The following is a 21,252-nucleotide window of genomic DNA, read 5'->3' on the forward strand; positions in this document are numbered from 1 at the left end:
AGGAGGAAAAACTGACAGATACCTTAACAGAATAGACCCAGGGTGGTTTAAATGTTATGGTGATGAACTGCCAATGGGGAAACTGGAGTTCAAGTCCACTTTCATCCATGGAGACTCACCATGTGATATTAGATCAACCTTTCTCACAGTGTTAGGGTTAGGGGAAAGAGAACTCATCAAATTTGCAGACGGCAGCAAACTGCCAAAACCTCGGAAGACAGAGTTATGATTCAGAAGGATCAGGATGCAATTCAGTGGAGAGAAGAGCAAGATCCTGCATTTGGGCAGGAAAAAAAACAACGGCATAGATATACAGTATTTTTAGGAGTATAAGACGCACCAAGGTTTAGAAGAGGAAAAAATTAAAAAAAAACGTTTTTGCACTCTGCAAACCTCCCAAAAATGGGGCCGTTTTTTTTTTTTTTTCAAAAAAAGGGGCATAGATAGCCCTTAGGAGGCTTGTAGAGTGCTCTTGGGGTGGGGGGAACTAGCAAAAAACAGCCCGCTTTTCGTGAAAACGGGCCCGTTTTTTTTTTTTCTAAAAAAGGGCATGGATAGCCTTTAGGAAGCTTATAGAGTGCTGCTGGGGGCTGGAGGGGCACAAAACGGCCCATTTTTTGCTCACTTCTGTACTCCCCAGCCCTCAGGAGCTCTCTGAAAGCCTTCTAAAAGCTATGCACGGCCATTTTGGTGAAGGGGTGGAGTTTCGGGAGACAAAAATATGCTGTATTCAGTGTATAAGACGCACCTGAGGGCAGGACAAGAAGCAATGATCGGAAGCTTGTTAAAGAGAAGATCCAATCTGGAACTAAGGAAAAATTTCCTGACAGTTAAGTACAATTAATTAAGGGAACAGCTCACCTCCTGGAGTTGTGGGTGCTCCATTGCTGGAGGTTTTCAATTTCAAAAAAATGGACAGCCATTTGTCCGGGATGCAATAAGGTCTCCTGCCCTGGGCAGGGGGTTGGACTAGAAGACCTCCAACGTCCCTTCCAGCCCTATGATTCTATGGTTCTAAACAAAAGAGGAGATAGAAATCTAATAACTAAGTGGATAAATGAATCAGTCATTATACTGACATTGAGAAGGGTACTGGATATGTATACTCGTTATGGCTTAGAATTCCTAGATTTTCTTTTTTAATCTTGCTCACTGAATTCACTAATATCTTAAATCCTGCCATAAAATGCTAAATATAAGGTGGAAGCTTTCACCATTCTGCCTGTGTTTAGGTGAAATTGTTCTAGATGTCATTTCCTTACTGAATCTCAAAGGTGCTTTTTCAAGAGACAATTGGGCTTCCTTTGTTTTTACTTGAAGACATTTTGCTTCTCATCCAAGAGACTTCTTTGGTCAAAACTGAAGAAACTTTTTGGATGAGAAGCGAAATATATTCAAGGAAAAAACAAAGAAAGTTCCGTTGCCTCTTGAAAAAGCACCTGGGGGACAAGTATGACCTGGATGACTGAGAATTCTTTACTGAATGTTTTGCCCATAGCATATAGGAACAAGTACGTATACTCTAATGAGCTTCAACTACGGTAAATGAAAATTTAAAAGGCAGCTGAACTATCAGCTGTCTGATATAGTTCAAATGATTATTTTTGCCCATGAAAATTATGTGAACGTTCTTTAGCTGCACATTCTAGAATAAGGTCCAAAAAGCAATATTCCCTTTTTAATACTGACTGTATCATAAGATCACTATGAAAGAAGAGAGGAGGCCAGATAGACTGAATCCAATTCTCAATCTTATAATTGGGTCTTTTATCAGCAAAAGAAAAGACTGGACCATAAGATTCCATGTGGTCAAAGGTTGAAAAACTGACCAGTGGTAGTTTTTATACAAATACAATTAATATATTTATGTTATAACGTAACATTAGCATCTTTTTTTCATATTTGTCCCCCTTTGGGTTAAAAGAGATTTCTCTCTCTTCTTTTTGGGCAAATTAATAATAGGAGACATGGTCTGTTAGATAATCATTAAATTTATATTAGAAATATTTCATTCTCTTTAAATGTTATTTGCATTTTTGTTGTTTTTAATTGTAATTAAAAGAAATAAAAGTATTTTTTTAAAAAGATTGGATCCCACTCAAACAGCCATTTCCATCATATTTAGCATCAGAGAGTACATGCTGTTTTTGAAGGAACTGATTGCCATCCTTGTCCCTATTCCATGGGGATTTCTGCAACTAAATATGTCTATTATATTTCAGAGTGTTAAGACAAAGTACCTCTGACTCATTTAAGCAGATCTGGATTGAAAACAGCATTGATGGAGAGAAACAAATCTCAGTGATGGATTCAGAGGCCAATATGCAGATTCAAGAAGTGTTTTCCCTTCAGCAAGGACACTTGTGCAGTATGGAAATGCTCATTTTGTTCCTAGACAAAAAAGAAATACTGGTAGCAGCATCTCTTTTCCTAGCTGCCTGCAGATAAATACAGACAGTCCTTGTTTAGCAATCATAACTGGAACCAGCAACTCAGTTGTTAAGAAGTTTCACTAAGTAAAACCATGACTGCGTTTATGATTTTAAATCAGTCATTTTTTGCTTTACAAACCTAAAAAAGGCATGCCGGTGACGGTTGCCTGCAGTTACTTTTTAATGCTGTGGTAACTACAAACAGTTGCTAAATGAGGCAGTCTCTAAACAGAGACTACCTGTAGTTCAAATACTCAGGCACATGAGAAACATGTTCCAATTATTTTAACAAAAAGTGTCAACGTCGCACTCTTTTCTTCTTGAAACAGAGAGGTGCTGGGAGTAGATTGGTGGGAAGAAGGAAAGATATGACAAGCAAAGAATCAGATGTTTTCTTTTGCTGCTGCTCTCTTCCTGTTTAGGCTTGTCACATTTAATAAGTACCCAGGAACTTTAACCAGTATCAAAGGACTCGAAAGAAACCGCTACAAAGGCAGCTGAACTTTAGACAAGATTCTAGAGACAAGACAACTACTCTGACATTCGATCTGCAAGAAACCAAGGACTTAACACAGCGTTCACTAGATTCAAATAAGAAGAGAATAAAACAAAACGAAAAAAAAAAGGACAAGAGTGCAAGTAATTTCAGACACTGTTGCTACAGAGTGTGAATATCCTGGAAGGTGAGCTTAAAGACTTCAAATACTGTTTGGATTTCTCCTTTTGGAAACATGAAAAGAAGGTTTCACTAAGGAAAGGGCCTCTTATCAAAACTGAACAGGTGAACAAATGAGGAATAGGAGAGATGGTCTCTTGGGTCAGGGGTTCCCAATCCCTGGTCTGTGGACCAGCACCGGGCTGCGGCATGCCAGAAACTGGACCATGCAAAGAAACAACCGATCTGCAGGATGCAAGTAGCATACAAAACCACACCCACTCCGGTCCACGGAAAAATTTCTTTCCACGGAACCAGTCCCTGATACCCAAAAAGTTGGAGGGGAGGGGGAAGCAAGCCAAATCTTTGGATAAATATTGCAAGAAGAAGAGCATTCGATGTTTTGGCTCATTCAACACAGTACAGGTGTGTACACTCCAGTACACTGTACAGGTGTACACAGTACAGGTGTGCAGTCAACTCACAACAGTTTAGTGACCAACTCACAACATTTAATGACCATTTAAAGTTACAATAGCCCTGAAAAATGTGACTTATGACAATTTTTCACGCTTACGACTATTGCAGCATCCCCATGATGACATGATTTACATTACAATTGCTTGGCAACTGATTTATATTTATGATGGTCGCAGCGTCTTGGAGTCATGTGATCATCTTTGGTGATGTTCACAGCAGCAAAGTCAATGGGGAAGCCAGATTCACTTAACAACCGTGTTACCAATTTATCAACTGCAACGATTCACTTAACAAACGTAGCAAGAAAGATCGTAAAATGGGGCAAAACTCACTTAACAAAGTTGTCACTTAGCAACATACATTCGGGGCTCAATTGTAGTCATAAGTCGAGGACTACCTGCAGTTACTTTTTTAAGGCTCTTTGTAAGGAGACAGGAAAGAAGAAAAAGGATCTTTATTTATTTTCCCTTTGAGTTCTTTGCATTGGTGTATATTCCTTTCTATGCAAGGCTTAAAAGGCAACAAGCTCCTTCTTAAGCAAGTATAAGACGCCATAGCTTAATTTAAAATAGGCTAAATACTATTCTTTTATCGGCAAACAGACTTTACTGTATTTTCATAGGTTAGTATATGGCCTTTAACTTTAATAAGAATAGTTCCCATGTTCCATTCTAGATCATTCAACAAACACAAACATGACCCAGGAACCAAACAAGACGCATTCTCAAAGCCCAGGTGGCACAGTGGTTAGATTTGCAGTACTGCAGGCTACTTCAGCTGACTACTAGCGGCAGTTCGGCAGTTCAAATCTCACCGGCTCAAGGTTGACTCAGCTTTCCATCCTTCTGAGGTGGGTAAAATGAGGACCCAGATTGTCGGGGGCAATAGGCTGACTCTGTAAACCACTTAGAGAGGGTTGTAAAGCACTATAAAGCAGTATATAAGTCTAAGTGCTATTGCCATCATATAATTGTTTGCACGTCTATTTAACTCATTTGATTTTAGGCAAATCAGGTTTCAATAGAACAGAACGTATGTAGATCAGGGTTGAATGTGGCGTCCTTGGTGCTCTCTGAGCCTGGCTGTTTGCTTGCCATTCATTGATGGGGTTATATAGTCGGGTAATGAAATGTCTGCAAAGCAAACGATCAAGCTCAAGGAACACCAAGTAGTCCAGAAAACATATTTAAGTTTTCACATGAGAAGCGCAAGACAGCTACGAACAAAGACGGAAAGTATGGAATATATTACACCAGTCACTACAGAAAGAAAAAAGCACCAGATCAAAAGACAATCAAACATTAAAATGCCTAACCTCTTATTTAAACGATGGAATCACAATTAACCAATTAATATAGAGGAACAAAATATTTTCTCATTCCAATAACGACTGATGTTTTTTTTTAATGAAATCATACCACATCAAGAACACAATCTCGAGCTTTCCTGAAGCAATGAAGTATTACCACTCTTGTGATGCAAGGATTTTCTGCTTCTTTCCAGGAAGGAAAACCCATAGGCAAGCACTTTTAAGCTTGCCTATTCTTTCTTCCGGTAAAACAAATTGGCCCTTGGCTAGTTCAGTATCAAGAGGTTCATTCGAACAACTCAAGCATATTGCAAGATTCTAGAAAATATCTAAGACAGTATACATATCTGTAACCTCTTAGAAATCATTAGCATTTACATTTAATTAAAACAGCATAATTTACCTATCTCTAACATTTTTCCAGCCTGAACTGGATACACTCATTATATACTGTTTCAATTCAGCAACCTTCAGTTAACACAATACAATTACAATGAAATAAATACCAATGAACTACACTTTTAGTATGGAGATTTGGTACTCTGCTATTATCAAAAATTAGACTCTGCTTCAAATAGAAGTCATTGCTGGCCTGGAGGCCTGCTGAAAACCAAGCAACTAACTACGCACAATATTTTGCTCAAAACACAAAAGCATTCTTCTATTATTTCCCTTTAAGCGTAATATTTCTGGCTGTATAATTTTAAGGGAACCCACAATTTTTGCTCATGCATTATTTATCTTTTAACACAAAACTGTTTCTTCACTGAGAGACTGTGAATCGTAACGTGATTTGAATGGACAATTAAATGATGGACATGATAAACTAGATTTATAAGCTTCGCATTCTTATGAAAAAAAATATCTTAGCATAATTTAACTCCAAAGAACTAGAATATTCTTCTAAAACAATGCAGTGTCATGGAACTGCAGCTCCCCCACCAGTATCTGAGAAGTTAAACAGCACAGAGATTGTTCTAATAAATGCCTTGATATTGCTATGGGTAACCAGAGTAACTGCTCTTTTTATTTTTTTAATAAAAAAAGACAGTTCTGTTATACGTATTTTTAAAAACCCATGTCAATACTGCATTTATTTTTTCTTGAATGGATTCAGAAATTAAGAAGTATCAGATAAATGGAGCATGTTGAACACATTATATTCTTGGAAAACAATCCCCAACCGAAAAAACTTAGCTGAAGTACAACATGTTCTACTAAAACAGATGAAAATAGAGATGTGAAAGAAACAAAAACAGCACCACACGGATTAATCACTAAATGACAACACAGATTGGGTAGAAGACCATTGAGAGAGAATTTGCAATATGAATGGCTACCAGGAGAAATGGGAATTGTTGAAATATAGGAACATTGCTGATCTACATTTCCCATTCAGGAAATTGGGGGTCGTATTTATAAATATTTACTATTTTTTCAAGGTTAACTTCTTTGGGGTGTTTTAAGCAACAATTTGATATTTGCTCCCAAATTTCCAATCCACTGAGGATGACGAGGAGCATTTTACCCACAAAGCTGGAACTAGACTACCCATGCAACTGTGTTTGGGTTCAGAGAGCATAAAAGAACATTTGAGATTAGCTATTATGAAAGTTGTCAGGCAACCAATTAAATAATTCCAAATATCATGGCCATTTATCACCAAGAGAGGGATATATCATCTTTTTTCCAGACTTCTGAAGTAAGAAACAATACTGTAAGACTATTCTTAGCACTATCCTACAAAGACAAAGCATAGCAGTAGGAGCTATCTAAACTCTACTGTAACCAATAGGATCTATTTTCGCTTAAAAAGAATTGTAAGGAAAGACTCAATGTTACTTTAGCTTGATCTCAACCAATGGACCAAGCTCCCCTTATTATGCAATTCTCATAAAATCCAGTAGTGTCACAGTTCTAGAAAAAACTACTGTTACACGGACTAAATGATAAAAACTAAATGTACAACTTAGCCAAGTCTGGCAATAAATCATTATTAGTTAACAGGTGTCAGCTTATTTCAACACTTTCAGACCTCAAGATTCAGTTTTGTTTATGTGTTATAATTTGATCTTAATGAGAGAGAGAAATGAAATTACAATGCTGGCACACTGTAAACGTGCCATTTGAATGCATGGTTTGTTGAAACATCCGAATGCTTCTCTACTGATAAGAAACAAGATAGGAACAATTTCATATATGGATGTAAAATCACAAGATATCTTGCTGCCTTGCTTGATTCTTCTGCCCCTTGCTTCCTCATGCACACATATACATACATGTTCTTCTTCCCTTATACACGTATAGTTCTCTCATGCACTCTTCTGAGTCCTCATACAGGAGACAAGGCCTTTCAAATATTCCACATGACTAGCACTTTCTTACGGGAGAGGATAGGAGGACTTTGTTATTGTTGTTTTTCAAAAAGGCTAATTTCTTCTCCTCAGTAAAGTATTGCAAACTGTGTTCCAGTCTCATTGTTTTCTCTCTTTGTGGTTTATTAACATAAAAAATAGATATCTAAAAATCGGTATAACTTACCATGTTACCACGTTTCATAGAGTACTTAGAGGTAGGATACTTTCCATTGCCACAAATGTTTAAACAGGTAAACTAAAGCTGCAATAAATATCAAGCCCAGACATACTTCTGAATCTCATCTAGCATTCTAATATTGAATTCAATTTTCTTTTATTTTTTTCCCAATTCCAACAGCTATCTAAATAGGTTCTTGTTCCTAGGTTATATCACATCTTTCCACAATTTTTCTAGGTTGTATGGTATATGCTTTCCTAACCTTCTACATCTCTGAATTTTCTTTAACATCTGGATTTGTTAATTAATATTTTATATATATATATATATATATATATATATATATATATATATATATATATATATATATATATATATATATATATATATATATATATATATATATATATAGTTGTATTTGTACTGATAAATAAATAAAGGGAGACTAGTATAGATCTATTTCGAGCTAATTATATATATTTGTTTTCGTAGATTTTCACGGGTGTAGATATGCTGGTTTTGTTGTATTCGGGTCTTTTCCCGTGTAAGGTTTTTACCTTACACAGGAAAAGACCCGAATACAACAAAACCAGCATATATATATATATATTTTATTTTTTGCTCTAACAGCAATTTTTGCTTGTTTGGGCTTATTTTCTGGTTAGATGTTATTTTCAGGGAAATGCAGTACTAAATACATTCATCTGGCTGATGATCTTAACTGGGGCTTATTGGGGGGTGGGGGTTACGGCTTATATTACAAGCATCCTGAAAAATCATGCAGGGCTTATTGTCCAGTTGGATCTTTTCAGGGAAACATGATAGCAGCACATAGCAGCTATAAAAGTTGCAAATGTGTAAAAAAAAACGTGGTTTTCTGTGCTTAACTTGGGAATAAACTACCCATCGATGCCTGGTTGTTATCAACAGACTGTCTAACCTGGAGAGGAATCAAAGGTGAGAGGATAAAGAAATGGCTTGCCACAAAAGAAAAATGGCACAGAATGAAATATTTTATTTAATTCAAATAGTACTTTCATAAGAATGTTATAATAAGAACCGGAAAAGTAAAAAGGTAGACCACTACTACAATGCAACAATTAGCAAAGGCAGCAATCTAAAAATATAATGAAGTTTTAGTCTGCCACATTACACTTCTGTTCTATTACTCTCTATTGCAATTTAAAAATATGATGTATTTTCAATTTTTTTTACGGAAAAGAGCAGTATCCCAAACAAGTCTTTAACATATGGGATGATGCATCAATTGGTAAGTATCTTCCTTGTACATGTCAAGAAAGGTATCTATGGGTTTATGTGATAATTTTTAATGACAGTCCCTCCCCTCCACCACATTTATATAGAAAAGAGATAAAAGGTTTCCTAAAACTGACATATCTACAAAGCTGAAATTTGTTCCTGTTTACTAAAAAGCAAAATGTATAATTTTTGCATGGATACGTGAAAATGTTTTAGGCTTTAACATAAAACATACCGATGGAGTTTTCATTGTTTCATGGTGAATGAAAAAAAAAAACCCCTGCCAAGGAATACTTTTTTTTAACTGACTCTTGTTTTTCTTTGTCACCATCACCAATATATCTTTTAACTATAGTTAATCAGGAATATATTCAGAGCAGCTCAATAGGGCTAGGACCCAGGAAACTCTTTATCTAACAAATATCTAAAGTATAATTTATATCATTAATTGCTCACAGAATCAATGTTTGTGAAATCTACTGCTTCAGAACCTATGGTAATTAAAGGAAATCTCCATAGAAAAATAGACCAAGGTACCTATAAATGTAGACTCATTCTCCATCCATGTCTCTGAATATGGATAAAAAATTTAAACATCTCCCTACGCAGAGATTAAAAAGAAGGAAGCTCTTTGTAAGTAAAATTGTGCAAATAGGATGCCTGAAAAATTTTGGATTTCTAATTTTCTTATGCCTGTTTAAATAACAGGCACACTTTACTACAGCGAGAAGAAATTGCATTCCTTTTGGCTACCAAACAATTGCTTGAAGGTCTGGGATGAGTATAACCTACCTAAGAGAGGAGATATCTGGGGATGCAGTTAAAATCTTTCTCCTATCCCTGTAATATTGATTGTTTTTATTCTTTCCCAAGCCATTTTACGGGAAATTTCAGCCAGATATCATAAAAACTGCAATGCCACTCTAATATTGAAATGATCTGACAACAGAAGTGCAACAATAGGCTTATAGTTAAAATCCTTGGGAGAGGTACTGAAATAGACCACCTAATTTTCCATTAAGGCAAAAGAATTAAAAAGAGAAGAAGGCAGTAAAAGAGTTCCAATATGCATTTTAGGAAAGAGCAAACACCTATTCTTTTCTCACAACAATCTAAGAAATCTTAATCTAATGTGCTGTTTAATATTTATGAATACTTACCAAGGTTTGTATTTGGGCCAGCAAGAAGCTGTTTGAATTTATCTAACCGCAATGCTTCTCTTTCAGATAATACATGAACACCAGAGGCATTATCTGCCACTCCACCAGTAAGTGCACATGTAGAGGCTTGTGGAAGAGACTGAGATCTTGGCACAGAAGTATTTGGATTAGTGTTATCTAGAAAATATAACAGGAGAAACAAGGCATAAAGTTGATTAAATCTGAAATGGGAGAAAGGAAAGTTATTTTTAATAAATAACTATGCACACACACAAACATACATACATACAGGTAGTCCTCGACTTTCGTTTAGTGACTGTTCAAAGTTTTAACAGCACTGAGAAAAGTGACTTATGACCACTTTTCAGTTACAACCTCTCCAGCATCCCCATGATCATGTGATCAAAATTCAGGTGCTTGGCAACTAATTCATATTTATGACCGTTGCGGTGCCTAGGGTCACGCGACCCCCTTTTGCGGCCTTCTGACAAGCAAAGTCAATGGGGAAGCCAGAGTCACTTAACAACCGTGTTAGTAGTGTAACAACCACAGTGATTCACTTAACGACTGTGGCAAGAAAAGTCGTAATATGGGACAAAACACATTTCACACGTTTCACTTAACAGCATAAATTTTGGGCTCAATTGTGGTCATGAGCAGAGGACTACCTGTACAGTATTACTATGTATTTTAGAGTAGAGTAGAGTAGAGTAGAGTAGAGTAGAGTAGAGTAGAGTAGAATAGAACAGAACAGAACACTTTATTGGTTAAGTGTGTTTGGACACACAAGTAATTTGGTTTTAGTGCACATGGTCTCAGTGTACATAAGGAGAATAAAACACATTCATCAAGAATAAAAAGATACAATACTTAGTGACAGTCAAGGTTGCTAATAAGCTGCTATTATTATTATTATTATTATTATTATTATTATTATTATTATCATCATCATCATCATCATCATCAATAAACCTTTGACTACAAATAGCAATATTTATCCCCTTACCTCCAAACCAGATATAACACTAGATCTATCCTGCCATTGACCTCATGTTTGTCAAGAAAAGGATGGGAAAACTAAGGAGTACCACACTGAAATTTCCTTTTGTTAGAAAGGAAGTATTTTACTCGTAACAAGAAAGTACAGTGCTGTTATTTTATATAATACTTAGAAATCCATTATTTCAGAGTTTTCTCATACCGAAAATAGTAAAAGTAAAAAAATTTCCCATTTCTCCTACCAGAGGAATGGTCTCTGGAGAACTAAGGGGGATTAGTTCCATGTAAGTTGGGATAATCAATTCAATATTCACAGTATCGGAATTGAGCTATTAGCCATTTTCCAACTTCGCTTTTGGAAAACCAGCAGGACCTTTCAATTGGTGCTCAGGAACAACTGTTGCATTCAGCCCGGGGAAGCACAGGGCAGCAATTGAGTTTCTTAAGTGTGATATACCTGCAGAACTTGATGCGTTTGTTTCACTGACGGATTTAACCAGCCTGTTGTCACCACATGCAGCTGAAGGCAAGTCTGAAGGTTTCTGGGGCTCTTCCCTTTCTATCTGTTCCTCCTGCAATTTGTGCTGCTCTTGTAATTTGCTGTGATTCTGAATTACTCTGTTAGCCGTTTCCATGACTACGTCAGTGTTGAGGCTTTCTGTAGCCATTGCTAAAAGTTCGTCATCATCTTCTCCTACATCCCAGGCATCACTCGTGTTGCTTTCAAATTCCTGAAATGTGCTGAACTTCTTGGTTTTTACTGGGGTCGTTGGAGGCTTGGTTCCTTGTTTTAAACTGCTTAAAAACAAACAAACAAACAAAAAAATCAGCTTTTACAAATACTTGCATTACTGTAAAATGTAATTAAGGGGAAAAAATTAAGCTGACTAAAACTGATGCATTTCTGATGAAAAAGCCAGAAGATTAGGACGTCATTTTGAGAATAATAGAATAACAGAGTTGCAAAGGACCTCGGAGGTCTTCTAGTTCAACCCCCTTGCACAAGCAGGAGACCCTTCCGGGACAAATGGCTGTTCAGAATTTCCATAATGTTTCATTTACTCAGTTGTAGCTGTTAAAATGAAACAAGCAAAAAGAGAAATAGGAGAGACAGTTCTCAATTAACAATTGTAAGTAACAATTATTTATACAATAGGTGTTAACACTCTAGCAAAAAGTCCTCCTCAAGAACACATGGTCTTCATATGCTTTGTTTGTGTTCAACGTGAATAACCACTGTGTAAAACTAAACCTCTCTGTCATGCCAGTTGGAATTATCACAAAGAGTATCAATCAGATATATTACAGACTCAGACTGTTCCAATATAATGCTGCACTTCACAGACAAGAGATGTGGATTAAAAAACACAATATGAAAACAGCTAAATCAGAAGATCGAGTTTGTTTTTAAAAACATCCAAATCGGAAGCTTTTTTTTCAGCCCTAATGAGGTGCTAATGAATGAAGCAATCTTCCATTTGCACAGAAGATTGCTTCACTCTTTACCACTCATTAGGGCTGAAAAAAAGCTTCAAATATTTTTACTGCAGTATACTGTTGGAAAAATTTCCCCGTTCCAGCTGGGAGAAGCCGACTAGGAAAGAATTGAAGACTGCCTTAAGAGGTACTTCTTTTGTCCAGGAGATAATTCTCTCAAGGGCAAGGCAGAGAGTTCCTGTGACTACATGATTTCTATTCTTTTGGGATAATCCCTTTAAGGGCGGCTATCTGAGTTTTCTCAATGGTTTCCTTCAGGCAAGTGCTGGGCTGGTTTGTTGATTCAGCTTTGTTACATTTTTACAAGGTGTGAAGTGCTTTTGGCTGAATGCCCAGACATCTAGTTAAGCTTATTAAGAGTGTCCGTCCCTGTCCCCTGAAAAAAAAGTGGCAAAAAGTGTTGGCAAAAAGTGTCATTTTATTATACTAATGTGTTTGCTTGCTTTTCTGGTGTTATGGGAATAAAAATGAATACCTGGTAGGCAGAATTTTTCCCCTATTTTCCTCCCCAAAAACTAAGGTATGTGTGCGTGTGTGCGTGTGTGCGCATGCGCGCTCGCGCTCAGAGTTACTACAATCTATATACTACTAAAATTCATGTTGTTGTGAATTTTTAAACAAGTGAAACAATGTAGCATAGGGCAACAATTTTTAAGTCAAGGTATCTCAAATGGGTTAACCTTTCCCAATTCATGCAGTACCTCTCGGATGCTGCATGAATCCCAACCTGCACTACCCACCCCATGCATTGTCCCTGACCTGCACAGGACTTCTTGCATTATCCTAAGCACCCCAGATATCCATCCCAACACAGGCCATCCTCCTTGCACCATTTACAACTAGCTTGGGACCTCTAAAATACCCTGCAACACCCATGCACTCTTTTTGCCTCCCCCATGTATACCTACTTGACTCACACAGCATCTCTTAATACTCCCCATGAACTCTACTCATTCTTGACTCGCGCTATCCCACTGTACACCCTATCTGGCCAGCACAACATCTCTCACATACACCAGGCACCCTTCTCATCTATCTCACCCATCACCCTGACCCACATGCCACCCGCGTGCCATCTGTGACCTGCACCTCTGCACCCGCTCAACAGCAACCACTTAGCTGCTTGCTGGTCTTTGATTTGCAACTTCCTGCTGGCTTCCCCACTGACTTTCTCCCTGCAAACTTTCCACAACTAAAGTAAATGATGAAGCTGGCAGGGACTTGAGGAAGGAGGGGAGAATATTTCTGATACTCCCTGCCAGCTTCCCCAAAAGAAAGTTAATGGAGAAGATGATAAAAAGTGAGAAGTCACTCCTACTCCCCTCTGCTTTTTTGCCCACCTGTAGACATTCCATTTCTCTGTTTAGAGAAAGAAATATCTCTGAAATGATGATCCAATGGGGCACAGATTGTCCACTCAACTCTAATATTGTTCTCATTTTTCTATCACATTACATGCTATAAACAGGTAGGTTCTACACAACAGGACAGGTTCTGAGATGAACAAGTGTATTTCACAGAATTCAGTATAGAACTCCCTATAACATTGCTTATGTTGTAAGAGCTGTTTGGGGGTTTAATAAGCCACAATGAAATTTGATAGCTTTTATGGTATTAATCAAGGGTTAAAAAAAGAATGTAGACACAATGGCAGTTGAAGTGTTTGAATTTCTTTACTTGATATTTCATGAAATAGTTTCTATGTCTTGTAACTATATAAAACACTCTGTAATGTGTGTTTTTCCTTCATAAATAAAGAATTAATCATATCATAACAGAACAGCAGAAACTGAAGTTTAAAACCTCTTTAAATGTTTGACTAAATAAGTAAAGATAATTTCAGTACCTTTTAAGTGTGATTGAATATCATTTCTAAATGCTGAAGGACAGCTCAGAAATCATTTAACACACTAACTTGTTCAGTAATTAGTTTTTTTAAATATTTGATACATAAATCCTACAAAATATTCATGTTTTCTTTATTTTGCTTCTTATGTAAATTTGAAAAAGAACTTTTTACAGAAAATTTAAATCCTGGAAGAATATTTAGTTGAAAAGTGGCATAACATGTGTTGCACAATTATAATTTTAGGAATGCCATTATTAAAGTAGATCCTTATTTTGTTTGCTTGGAGAAAATGTTTAAAATAGTCTCATTGTTTTACTTCCTAAAAATGTCTTTAGTATCCTGCTGAAAAGACTACACTACCTATACTGTTAACATCTTTTAATTAAATAGTATACGGGTAGTTGAGTTACAATGGGTCACTTAGCAATTGTTTGAAGTTACAAAAGACCCTCCGAAAGATACTTAAGATTGGTTTCAAAATTATGGCTGCTGCAGTGCCCCCATCATAGTTCACCCTTATGACCAACTGCAGGAATGCTGCAGCATTTCCCCACCAAACTCCCCCAATCATCCCTCTGAGTCCCCTCAGGCCCTGGCCTGCCCCCAAATTAGCCCCTCAGCCAGGCAACAGAAGGCAATTAGAGACTGTAGGCTGGGTCCAACTTCCCATTGAGCCACCCAAGGCTCCCCCGGCCCCTGCAAGTCCCGTGGATGGAAGTAGGTCTTGGCCTACAGTCTGCAACTATCCTCTGTGTGCCAGCAACTTCTACCATTGTGGCCCGCCAGCAGCCAGCGCAGCTGTCAGACAGTGAGGAGGTTGGGGAGGAACATGGGCCAGTCCTGGAGTCTGGGGAAGGCTCTGATGAGTGCTCTGCATCAGAGGCATAGATGGGGCCAGGGCCGTCCAACAGTTATCAGCTGCCTTCAGAGTCAGACATCAGTGAGGCAGACGAACAGCTGGAGCCTGTTCCCAGTGTGCACATACACAGAGTTGCCAGACTTAGGAAACAGCTAAAAGAGCAGGGGTCGACTTGGGAGTAAGGCCACAGGTGGACGATGAATGGCCCCTCTCAGAGTAAAATAAAAGAGGAGCAAAAGAGGAGTGGAGTTTGCAGGAGACAATTAGTTCGCTTAATTGGTTCGTGACTCTTAGACTTCTTGCCAAGTTTTGCAGATATTGGCCTGGCAGCTCTCCAAGCTAGATAAGGTCTGTGACTGTAAATCCTCCCCTGAAAGACTTTGCTGTATGTGAATGGGAAGAATTCACAGTAAATTAATAAAAGGTTTTTTTTGTTGGGACAAGGAGTTTGCTTCATGCTCTTGGGAAGCCTAGGTCATAATATCTACTGACTACTTTTTAGGCTCCATTGCCTGGCTGAATAGCTGGCTTTGGGGGCGGCTACGGCCTGGATAACCCTGAGGGGCAGGGAGCAGAGCACCAGTTGTCTCTGGGGTGGGGGAGACCTTCGGAGGTCTGGGGAAAGTGACCCTGGGCCTGCACTAGCCCTCCAAGAGCTTTCCCCTGAGATACATCTCATGCTCTTCTTAATGACCCACACATTTGTTTAATGATTGCAATAGGGAACGCAGGAATAGGGGTTATTAAGTCAGATGCTTCATTTAACTGTCATCATAACATGTGACCATAATGGGCAGGCCCCCCACCGCGGTTGTAAGTTGAGGACCATTTTGGATATGTGGCTTTGGATATTTTAGCACAAAGAGCCATTTTTCCTTTTGTTCCATTTGGTTGAACAGTTTGTCCTTATTTCAGGAAGCTTGAAGAAAACATTCTTTTACACATATTTGCTGGTTATCTCATTTGAAGAGGGAGAGATAGAAACTGAAGCTGCTTTTTAAAAAAATATATAACACTAGCTTATCTATTTAATAAAGATCATGACAATAAAAGCCTTTGTAAGAGCTAAAAAGTGTTGCTATACAGAACATGCAGCGTGTATAATCTATGTTGTATCCATAAAATCAGTCTGGTTTTATAAAACAGTGATCTCATATCAAGAAAAGAGACTAGTAGGGGAAAAGACTGCCTAACCATTTTGTACATTTTAGCCTTTTTTATTACCGTCTATGAAATAGAAACTTCATTATCTATTTTTCAAACTTCAAGAAGAATATATATATATATATATACACATAATGGCTTGGCAAATAAATCCACAATAGGTGCTAATTAATGTCAAAAATTCATTAGCGAATTTGATACTTAAAAGAATACTCCTTGTCACACATTGTCTGAATCTTACAACTAAACAAAAGAGGGTCCTTTTAATGGTCAGCCAAGACGATCCCCTCACCAAGTCAAGCTTAAGTAACCACTATCAGTCCTTCATCATTAATCTTTCATGGAGCTAAAGCTAAGAGCCAGGATGGTGCAGTGGTTAGAGTGCAGTGCTGCAGGCTACTTTACCTGACTGCTAGCTGCAGTTTGGCAGTTCAAATCCAACCAGGCTCAAGGTTGACTCAGCCTTCCATCCTTCCGAGGTGGGTAAATTAAGGGCCCAGATTGTTGGGGGCAATAGGCTGACTCTGTAAACCGCTTAGAGAGGGCTGTAAAAGCTATGTGAAGCAGTATATAAGCCTAAGTGCTGTTGCTACACACCAATTTTACAGAAATTAGAAAACTTACAATTACCCTTGGGCTCAGCCCCCTCATCTCCTACAGTTACCAATGTACATTCACCGGTTGAAAGTGGAAATATTTTGATATTAACCAGTTTTCTTGTTCAGGTGGGCTTGCAACCTTATTCTGAATTCTGATTTGCATTAATGACAGTTGGTGCAGATACAACAGTGACAAAATTCATTCAAACTAAGACATACTAAGCCGTTCATTTAAAGTTGCGTGATACTTCAGCATTGCTATTTGCAAAGAATAGAGTATTATGCATAAAGCAACGCCTTGCCCAACATACTGTCAGTTATTGGAGCATGCAAACCCAGGTACTAATTACATATCAAAAAGCAAGAACACAGAAAAGTTATGCAAGAGACAGCAAGTATTTCCACAATTATCTGTAATGATTATAACATACCTTAGCCATGTTATTATATATATTAAAGGCATCATGCAACAATAGCTTCGATTTCTGCCCTTTATTATTTGTTCAGGCATTTATTTTACGTATGTATAGATCTCAGGGAAGTAATCTACAATTTTTAATTTTCAATATACTATTGGTTTATTACTTTATTTTTAGGTAATCAACTTTGACTTAATGGTGAATGGTGAGGTGGTCTAGTGCTGAAGACACTTGCCTCCCATTCAGAAGGTTTCTCTCCTAGGGTGCAAATAAAATATTTGCTGCAAACTCCATGTGGCATCAGGAAGGGCATCCAGCCAGTAAATGTTCAGCTCCATCCAGTCATCCCGACTCTACCCAAATTAAGGGATTACAGGGTCGTAAAAGGGCATTTAACCTCGATTTACTGTAATTGTAAATATATGTGTTTGCATCTGCTGAATTTCTAAATATCCACATGCTAACTGGGACCTTGTCTAACCATGCTACACCAGTTTTATGGGAATAGCTTTGGCTACATGAGAAAGAAAGCTATGGGTTATATGAAGAGAAACTTATACAAGATTAAGCATCAACATAAACATAAGCATAACAAAATAAATCTAAAACTTCAGTAAACACTTAAAAGAGCAATTAATATTTAGTTTTGTTTTAAAACTTTTAGCAATAAACTGTGAATTGCCACACAATATTCTTTGAAACTGCAAGCACTATTGAAAAATATATTATAACTGAGAAAGCTGAATGACTAGAGGCCTATGGTTTCTTTCTGTTATCACAGTAAGGATCCTTTGTTTACTTTTCTGATCTATGAATTAGATTGAACTCTATTCACTATTACCCATCCTGACATGATGTCTTACAAGAGTAGTCATATCAGCAGTATTCTGATGTCCACGGTAAATTAACTAGAAGAAAACAGATGTAGAAGAGATGTGGAGACTCTAGAAAGAGTACAGAGAAGAGCAACAAAGAGGATTAGGGGATTGGAGGCTGAAATATATGAAGAACGGTTGCAGGAACTGGGTATGGCTAGTTTAATGAAAAGAAGGACTAGGGGAGACATGATAGCAGTGTTCCAATATCTCAGGGGTTACCACAAAGAAGAGGGAGTCAAACTATTTTCCAAGGCACCTGAGGGTAGAACAAGAAGCAATGGGTGGAAACTAATCAAGGAGAGAAGCAACTTAGAACTGAGGAGAAACTTCCTGACAGTTAGAACAATTAATCAGTGGAACAGCTTGCCTCCAGAAGTTGTGAATGCCCCAACACTGGAAGTCTTTAAGAAGATGTTGGATAGCCATCTGTCTGAAATGGTATAGGGTTTCCTGCCTAGGCAGGGGGTTGGACTAGAAGACCTCCAAGGTCCCTTCCAACTCTGCTATTGTATTATTATTGTATTGTATTATTGTACATCAGTTTCTCTTCACAAAAAGTAAAATCAGTGAATGAATGTGCATCCCTCATATAGAGCAATGTAAATCTGTAAGATTGCCATTCCAGGGTCCTGCAATATAGCTTGCGTATTTCCAAATTATCTCGTTTACTGCGATGAAAAAGAACGAGACAGTGTTCTACATGCTTTCCCAATTTCTCACAGTAAGAAAATGAAACCATTGCAATAAATAAATGTGAACCAAATTATAGTTCATATATTACATCAAATTACTGTTTAGTTAGAAAGTGGGATTTCCTGTCTGGAAATAGGCAAAGTACACAGCATTAGTATCAGTAAAGAGAATCACAAAGCTTTGGTTTTACATAAAGAAATGAGCAGTATTCACATACAACTACAATCCAGGATTCTTGGCTAAGTGTTTATGGTGAATAAGTCACATGCTGGTACATAATACCTGTTCATTTCTGTTTTCTGTTCCCTTTACGCAATCAAATGAAACAGAGAACTCATGGCAATAGTAATCTAGCTATGGTTTCACAACACAAATGTAGAAGCAAACAACAATTCAGAGAATTGCAAGCAACAGAGCAGAGTCTTAAATTAAACCAGACAATCCATAACTTTTTGGGCATCCTTTCAAACATATTTCCTTGCCAGATCCCTCAATGCCTTCAATAACAACAGAACTTCTGATGTACTGTCTTTACTGGAAAGGCTGAGATACATTCAAAAATGTATCTGCCTTCAAAATCTGCCTTCATTTTGAACTAGACAGCACAGTCAAACAACAGCACAGCAAAGATCTTATGAAATTCTGTATTATGTCGCAAATTGTTTCATGATAATTTGTATGTTATAATATATTTTTTTAAAATTTGCCAAATTTCAGTTCCACAAGAGTCAGTCCTGGATTTCAGATGCATTCTGTAAGTTAACCAATATGAAGTACCTTGATTTAAAAAAAAAAAAAAAAAAAAACTTTGCCCTATAATCAGAGGTGGGTTTCTACCAGCTCGACCCGGATCGGGCAAACCAGTAGTGGCAGCGGTGAGAGGCTCCACCCATCCACCTAGACGCTTCTGCGCATGCGCAGAAATATCATGTGCACGCATGAGCAAACCGGTAGTAAAAAAATGGAAACCCACCACTGCCTATAATGCATTGTTTCACCCAATTAAAGGTTACAGTTATGATTTTAATAGTATATTAATAATACAATACATAATCCATTAATTAATTTCAACAGTTTATATAAAGGGAAGGAAAAATTACACTGTTAAAACTGCATGTTAGCTTATAGTACAGTAATAGAACAGATAGTAAATGTCATTTATAAACATTATGATGAAATTACTTTGTATTTAAACATTATAAATGAAAATGTGACTCAGTTGATCAGGTTATTTGTATCTCTGAGATTTTAACGAGAAATGATTACTTATTTCTTTAAAAAGCACGGCATTAAATATTCATTCAATAAGCTAACCTAGCCAAAATGTATTCTCTTGTACTCATGAGGGCACTTACGCCAGAAAGAAACAGAATAGAAATACAACTAAAGCATTTACTCAAGTTTAAGATAAGGCAGTAAGATTTTCACAAAAATAAAGTCCCTCAGCCACAAAAGAAAAAAAAAACTTACTTTCCATGTAACAGTGGATCAAAAGGAGGATGCTGAGCTCCATATACATGTTGAATACTAAAAAGGAAAATAAGAGAAATAACATTCAATTCAATTACAGCAAATCTCTAATACTTGGAAGTAAGTCTACAAAATGTGAATGTGGCATATTCAATAATAACTTTCTATAGCAGGTTTCATAATACAAAGTTCATAATGATACCAATTACAGTATTCATGAAAGGATCCTAACAACTTTCAAAATCTGGAGATGCTTATAGGTCATTCCTGGAGCTTTACATCGTCAACTCCAAGATGAGAAAGAAAACAAAGAGTTGGGAACATGATACAACTGCTTCCTTCCTTGCAGATGGGCATTCTGAGCCTGACTATTATGCGTGCAAAAATCAGGGCAATCACTAGATGGCAACACAGAACTCAGACATCCAATATCCCTGTGTTGTTACTGTATCTAATGAACAGATTTTTTTATTCCAGATCTGATAGCCCTAAATACTCACTGAAAGGAGGAGGAAGAGGAGGAGGAGGGGAGGAGGACGACAAAAACAACTACTTGGCTATCTCACCTTCCATGGAAGGCCTTATCACTATCCCGTTCTGAATGGAGGAACAAAATCTAATGGCAAAAATTTTAACTTGGTTAAAAAGATGATCCAAAAAAGATACACACTGATTTTTATAACTAATACCTATACTACACAATACTAATACACACAAAAGGCTAACATTAGGCTGGCCATAACCTTTGGAAACCCTTAAACATCTGGTTGTATTACTGAACATGGGAGTCAGAAGTTAGTCCGAGCCCATGAAATGTCATTCTTTAGTATCAGTCTTATGTTATTTGCAGTAACATAAGATATGTGTGTAGGCATAATTTTTTACTCTATCACTCATTTTCTAAAGTTATTTGTTTCCTAAAATAGTAATCAAATTGATAAAAAATCCCCACCCCACTAGTTTATTCTTGAAGAAGAATTAAGAATGAACAGTA

The 21,252-nt window shown here is 37.3% G+C and overlaps 1 protein-coding gene across 2 annotated transcripts in view; it reads right to left on the bottom strand.

The window, feature by feature from the left end:
• TBC1D22A (TBC1 domain family member 22A) overlaps positions 1 to 21,252 on the bottom strand; it is a 133,963-nt gene that overhangs the window by 107,977 nt on the left and 4,734 nt on the right. Inside the window, exons 2-4 of one of the 2 annotated variants that reach the window (XM_081958796.1) lie at positions 20,259 to 20,315; positions 11,288 to 11,625; positions 9,832 to 10,008 (exon numbers count right to left, since the gene is read on the bottom strand). In XM_081958796.1, coding sequence (XP_081814922.1) covers positions 9,832 to 10,008; positions 11,288 to 11,625; positions 20,259 to 20,315 — 572 coding nt within the window. Of the gene's footprint in view, positions 1 to 9,831; positions 10,009 to 11,287; positions 11,629 to 20,258; positions 20,316 to 21,252 lie in introns of both variants that reach the window. The other variant, XM_081958795.1, reaches the window with a different exon arrangement.

Source organism: Natrix helvetica (assembly GCF_964273705.1).
Source record: "Natrix helvetica genome assembly, chromosome: 6".
Taxonomy (NCBI): Eukaryota; Metazoa; Chordata; class Lepidosauria; order Squamata; family Natricidae; genus Natrix; species Natrix helvetica.